The sequence below is a fragment of the Gastrolobium bilobum genome, unplaced genomic scaffold (assembly GCF_033153095.1).
Source record: "Gastrolobium bilobum isolate Gb01-03AN ecotype WA unplaced genomic scaffold, APGP_CSIRO_Gbil_v1 utg1171, whole genome shotgun sequence".
Lineage (NCBI taxonomy): Eukaryota > Viridiplantae > Streptophyta > Magnoliopsida > Fabales > Fabaceae > Gastrolobium > Gastrolobium bilobum.
Window position 1 is genome coordinate 405,001 of NW_026898272.1, and position 6,371 is coordinate 411,371.

Genomic DNA, 6,371 nt, shown 5'->3' on the forward strand with positions numbered 1-6,371 from the left:
CACTAAAGTTTGTCTTTATTCATCAAAAGGTCCAAATAACAAATATTTCGAATTCTCAACCCTTCATTCTCTTGTTTTATAAAATTTGAAATGAGTTCTAATTTGACTTTTCAATAAAACAAAGCAATCATCGTCAACACAAAACCTTTAGAGGCAAATACTAGGTTCAACTATGAGTGTTGCAAACTCATAACTAAAGATTACACAATGATATGGAAATACTAATATCAATATTCATATTCAAGTAGATTGATCAACATGTTGCCAAAATGTAGAGAGTTTACAGATAAGAAGAAATCAGGAAAGATAGTTGACCTAAGAGGACAAGACATTGCAAAATTCAAAAAAAAAAAAAACCATTTTCCTTTCTTGGTTATACATGATGACTGGGAGGGGGGAACTAACCATGCGTGACCAAGTGGATATGCATGGAATTTTGATCTTGATGGAAAACTGCAATACACAAAACTTTGATGCATTTGCCATGGGCTTTCCCAATCCACTTCAATTACCAAAATAAGAGGTCCAGGTCATAAAAAAGAAATTCTTTTAGGTAGTAGACTAGTGGTGACATTCAGTAGAGGAAAATCCGAAACCAAAGCACATCTCAGAGCCTAAAATCGAGGAAAATGAAAAATCCATGGGGTTACACAGAAATCCCTCATGAAATACTCCTTGAAAGTAACAGTAGAACACGGAACAGAATGAATAAAGTTCCCACTCCCAGCATCACACCATTTGCAGAAAAAAGCAAGTTAAATAAGCAACCCCACCCCCCCCCCAAAAAAAAAAAAAAAAAAAAGTTAATTCAAATAATTACCTTCCAGAAATTAGCTGATGCTGAGCACTGTTTACAGGGGCCTTTACATTGCTGAAACGCTTTGCTCTGTTCTCTTGCACTTTGTCCACACGCATCGCAGCTACCTCCTTTTCCATGGCAGCTACTTCCCTCCTCATCTTCTTTGCCTCAACTTCCATGGCTTTGGTTAATGTGTCTACCTTCTTTGCTAACATCTGACAGACAATGACCATTGGAAACATTTAGCTAGGATTATCATTTATAAATTAGAAGTCAAGGATTAATATCCAAAAAATAAATAATAAACTAAATGGTTACTTCAATAGCATCATCTTTATCTTTTAGGCTTTGATCTTTCTCATGACCAGCTTTCCTCAAGGCTATGACCTCTTTCTGCAGTAGGTCATACAAAACACCTGGAACACTGTCATCTTTATCCACTGTTGGGATGTCATTTGGCTTATCATCTGAATTTCCTTTCCAGTTGTCATTTGGCTCTCTCTCTTTGGTTTCTTCAAGAGATTGGTTGAACGAGTAACTTGGAGGTGTTCCATTCAGCAGAATTTTTCCCCTTTCCATTGTCCTTGTGCCACCATCAAAAGATTTAGAAGTTCCTTTGGCGTGCTTCAAAATTGTGCTAGAAGATAGGGATGGCCTCAGTTGAGAGGATGGTGTTCTCTTAGACAAGAACCCATTAGAGGTTACTTTTGAGATGTTATCAGCTCCACCTAGGGATTGACGACGAGAAGCACCATTGCTCACACTTCTTGCCTCCGAGGTGCTGCGATTACTACTATTAGAACTTCCTCTCATACTCTCCTCGAGCACTTTAAGTCGTAAGTGATATTTTTCCTGAAATTTGTTAAAAAGTTTAGCTTGAATAATGGAAAAAATAATCTTCTAAGTCAATAGATATGAACCAGATTATTACTTTCAACTGTGCTTCAGACTTTGCAGTGCGCTCAACTATAGCAAGCTTGTCACGAAGCTGCTGCATTTCTCCCTATAAGAATGCAGGTCTATAATAAGTGGAAACTATAGTAAAGTGAAGCAAAATGCAGGAAAGTTTATATAAAAAAGAAATGAAAGGAAGAAAAGAGAGAGTAAATAAACCTCAACCAGAATCAAATTGAATTAGCACAATAAATCAAAATAATATTACCTGCAAGAATCGACGCTCTTCAAGCCATTGTTTGACAGGCATCACTTTATCATTAGCATCTTTCCATTCATTTGCAACCACAACAGCTACTCTGTTTGCTGTTACCTTGGCACGGGCCAACTCCCTGTCAAGAGTTTTTCTTTCGTCCTAAAGAATGACAGATAAACCATGCAAAAATAAATATGATCTTAACTAGAAGCAAAATATAATCAAGAATTTGCAGAATATTGATATATTACATTCATCTCTTGAACTTTCCGCTGATAATCTCTCACAGCATTTGCAGCTGCTCCACCTGCAAGGACAGATTCTTCCAGCTCCCTTACAGTTTGGGTGAGCTTTTCAACCTCTGCAACCTTCTGCCTATGCATTTTGTCCAAAATTTTATTTTCTTCCTGAGAGAAGTCATGATGAAAACAGAAGTTAGAAGTTACACATTTATGGTTCTGATGTACTAGGAGAGAAAAAAATCCATACAAGATTGTGATACCTGGCAAATCTCAATCTGTTTAATTAGCTCTTGATTTTTGTTTTGGAGATCATCCACCATGGAGGCCTTAGCCAAGGCAACCTGAACAGTCCTCTCAGCTTCAAGTAGTGCCGCTTCTTTAGATTTGGTAAGACGATCTAAAGCTTTGTTATCATCCTGTAGTTTAGCAATCTGCAAGGAATAAATGGAAGAAATAAAGTCAAAAATCACTTATTATAAGCCAGCCTCAGTCCTTCCATCACTTCTTTCTCCAGGGGATTACGCAAGAACAAGGTAATACCTCTTGCCGAGCAAGCTTGAGTTCAGCCTCCAAAGGAGCAAGAATTGCTTCTATTGGAGGCATGTCATCATCCTTCTGAGCAGCATGGACCCTTCGAAGAGTGGCTTCAGCTGCAAACTGAGCTGCCATTGATGCTTTCTTTTCATCGTTGATTTTCTTTATTTCAAGATTCTGTCAGAAATATTATACTCATTAAATATACTAAAAAACCTAGGAAAACGACTCATTACTAAAGTGCATAGAGGCTCCAGGCAATACTTTGCTTTCTAGAAGAGATTCGGTTAGTTTTAGCTTCCCTTCAACCTTTGACAGTTCTTCGGTCAGCTAAAATACAAGCAAGAAGCAGAAAAGTCACATTTCAAGTTGACATAAAGCATGCAATAATATCAAGAAAATGCAAAACTAGCAGAAGTATCATGAATAAGTCAAAGCATGTAAGAGGGAAATCAGGTACCCTGAGAAAAAACAATGTAAAGAATGATTAACTGAACCAAAAAAAAAAATCATAAGAACAATCAGGTTAGATATATATATATAAAAAAAAAACCTACTCAAAAATCATCACTAGCAGCCAAAATATAATTACTATTTTATAGTAGAAGAAATAAAATTAAGAAAAGAAAAGAAGCACAATGGGGCGAGGACAGGTTGCATGTTTGGACTAGCTTATTTTGTGTTCAAAATAGCCTAAAATCTAAAGCTTACCAAGATGACTTTTGAAAAAAGAGAGGCAATTCTTCTTCACAAAATAATCAAAATCAAACATACTAGCGGTATCCTCGAGAACTGATAAGTCAAACAATAAACTCAATGACTCTAGAACATAACGTAATTTTAAGGCAACAAAACTATTAAATCTCATGACGTCAAATATAGTAGATGACAAAAACATCAAAAGCAAAATCAATATTATCAAGAAGTCAACACAAACATAGAATTAAGAGTGAATGTAGAGAATGCCATGTAAACAAGGGGAAAATAAGAGAAAACTTTCCATTGATAAGTACTACCACTGTTCTTTTTTATCAGTCATTTAAGATAGTAGCACAAGAATTAAGATAGTCAACAAAATGTTTCAAATAAAGAAAAGATATCATGAATTGTTCTTTATTGAAAATTTGAAATACTCAAAATATTATAACCACTCTGTTAATATTCTGTCTCACTTGTTAATACCAAGGGAAAGGTTAGAAAAAAAGTAATGAATGCTTCATTGGTATTTTAAAATGACAATAAAATAAAATAAAAATTAAAAAAAAAAAAAACTATAGCAAAAGATAAAAAGGAATGGGGGGAGGAATAAAATAAAGGTTTTTCTAGTTATCTAAGAACACTTGTTAAGGAATCAAAAATGAAAAGTAAATCTTTTCAAGTTTCAAATGTATTAAATGCTTTACTTTTCATTAAATACTTTCTATTATTTATTCATTTACAAGTGCCTTGGGGCACTCGTTAGTAAACCAAAATCCATAAGATAAATCAGACGGATTGCCGAGTGCAAAGTAAAGCCTAGACAGATATGCAAAACCGCAATGATTCAAGTTATGAGAGCAGAAACTTCAATGAACAAGATTGGATGGATTACAACACTCCAAGCTTTGTCATATCCATAATCGCTTTAATTAAAAAATAATTACTAGGCATTGGGTAACGGCTTTTCCGTGTATGGTCAAGACAACACAGGAAAGAGTCTATCACAATGACTTCAGAGTGAGAGTGCCAAATTTAACTGAGGCGGTTTTTTTTCAAAGGTCAAGCAAAACTGATAGAGAAATTGCTACACATGGCCAAAATGTGAAGATAGAACCAACGCAAATGCCAAAAGGGGGCTTCCAACATTAATGGAATTCCCCAATAAGCAATTAGACAAATAAATAAAAAGGATTCAATCCATTTTTCAGCTGTAACTTCAAAGTCCAAACATAGTAACCGTACACAAATATTTTCAAATATGTCAATAATATGATCATACTATGAAATAAAAATAACAATTTCTTTAATCTGACACCATGACCAGCATGTAAATTAGTAATTAGCATTATAACATAATAAAATAAATGGATAATTTATGACAATCTTTAAACGAACAGCATCAAGATCAACAAAAATAATACTAATTGAGAAATTAGAGGTGACCTCTTCAACAGCCTTTTCTCTGAGTCGTTCAGATAGCCTCAAGGCTTTGATCTCAGCCTGTGCTTCTGATAATTCCCTGTCCTTATCTGCAAACACACACAAAGAAACACAAGCACAATCAACAAACACGAAGCACAAAACAAAATTAAAAAAAATAAAAAAATAAAAAATAAAAAAATAAGCTCAAGAACTCTTCGGATCGAGCAGCATTTTCGCACCTCGAACTTCATTCTCGAGGCGATTGAGCTCCACCTTCACCGGATCCGAACCGTGCAACAGGTTCATGAACTCGTCGGCGTCCATGCTCGGCGGCCTCATGGAGCCGCGCCTCCTCGACGAACCCTTCCCTTCCTTGAACGATCCCGACACCGTAAGCGCCGCCGGCGTCGCCACACCTCCCCCGTCGCCGGAAAACTCCGCCATATCCGATCTAACCGGTGCCTAACCCCTCCTCTCTCTCTCTCTCACACACATCCAAATGCTCACAACACCAGATTTCAAATCAAACACGCACACACAACAAACATTACATATCATATACACAGAGAGAGAAAGTGCAACCTAGAAAGTGATGGTTTAGAGAGAGAGAATAGATGCTTTTGGTTCTTTCTCTCTTATTCTTCTGCTTGTATTGTTTTGTCTTGTTTTGTTTCTCTCTCTAGATTGGGATTTAAATCTGGTTTCGATTGTGTGTTTGTTTTAGAGTGAGAGTGAGAGAGAGTGAGATTTAACAAATGAATTAAAAAATAACAAAATGAGTTTAAGTGAGTAAAGTTTGCACTTTGCAGAGAGAGAGAGAGAGAGAGAAGGGTTTGTTGTTTTGTGTTAATAGTGAGAGTGAGACTGTGTCTGTTAAGAGACACTACACAGTAAACTCTACCATGCTAATAATCTAATCTTCTTCGCTAGTTTTAGAGTTTCTAAGATAAGCCGGAAGCGTAGTGCGCACACCCTGTGAGTAAAGTGGGGATCGTTCCTTATGGGTGCGTAGTACACTTGAGGTGTATGTTAGTAGCATCAGAACATAGCTGGTTTAACGTGTTTGGACAAACTACTACGAACATGTATAATGGTTTTTAATAACGTATTATTGCATATTAACTTGTTGGATTTAGAATGTCTTTCAATCGAAGTAGTTGCCTAAATTAAATGCCAATTGAAGAAAATTTGCTTTTAACTAGTATCTCAACTTTTATTTACAATATTTTCTCTTTCTGTATTTTGTTTACAATTCTTATTGAATATATTTACTTTTACTTATTATTATGATTATTTTGTTTGTGTTAAGCTTGCAAAATAATATTTTAAAAAGTATTAATTATAACTCACTTAAAATTTAACTTTACTCCATGCTATTATTATTATTATTATTATTATTATTATCAGGGACATGATATACTTACCACCATAAAAATTTATTACTCTTACAATCAATCGAATCACCGTTAATTTTCGTCAATTTAATGCTCATAATTTATTGAGTATATTGAAAATTAATAATTAA

At 35.2% G+C, this 6,371-nt stretch overlaps 1 protein-coding gene across 2 annotated transcripts in view; it reads right to left on the reverse strand.

Moving 5' to 3' along the window:
- Positions 1-5,706, reverse strand: part of LOC133314375 (microtubule-associated protein 70-2-like) — a 6,303-nt gene extending 597 nt beyond the window's left edge. The window contains exons 1-10 of one of the 2 annotated variants that reach the window (XM_061515853.1): positions 5,086-5,706; positions 4,868-4,953; positions 2,990-3,055; positions 2,732-2,902; positions 2,452-2,622; positions 2,201-2,356; positions 1,962-2,108; positions 1,731-1,802; positions 1,118-1,651; positions 821-1,014 (exon numbers count right to left, since the gene is read on the reverse strand). In XM_061515853.1, the coding sequence (XP_061371837.1) occupies positions 821-1,014; positions 1,118-1,651; positions 1,731-1,802; positions 1,962-2,108; positions 2,201-2,356; positions 2,452-2,622; positions 2,732-2,902; positions 2,990-3,055; positions 4,868-4,953; positions 5,086-5,290 (1,802 nt within the window). In that variant the 5' untranslated portion in view covers positions 5,291-5,706. Of the gene's footprint in view, positions 1-820; positions 1,015-1,117; positions 1,652-1,730; positions 1,803-1,961; positions 2,109-2,200; positions 2,357-2,451; positions 2,623-2,731; positions 2,905-2,958; positions 3,056-4,867; positions 4,954-5,085 lie in introns of both variants that reach the window. The other variant, XM_061515852.1, reaches the window with a different exon arrangement.
- Between the last annotated feature and the right edge of the window lie 665 nt (positions 5,707-6,371).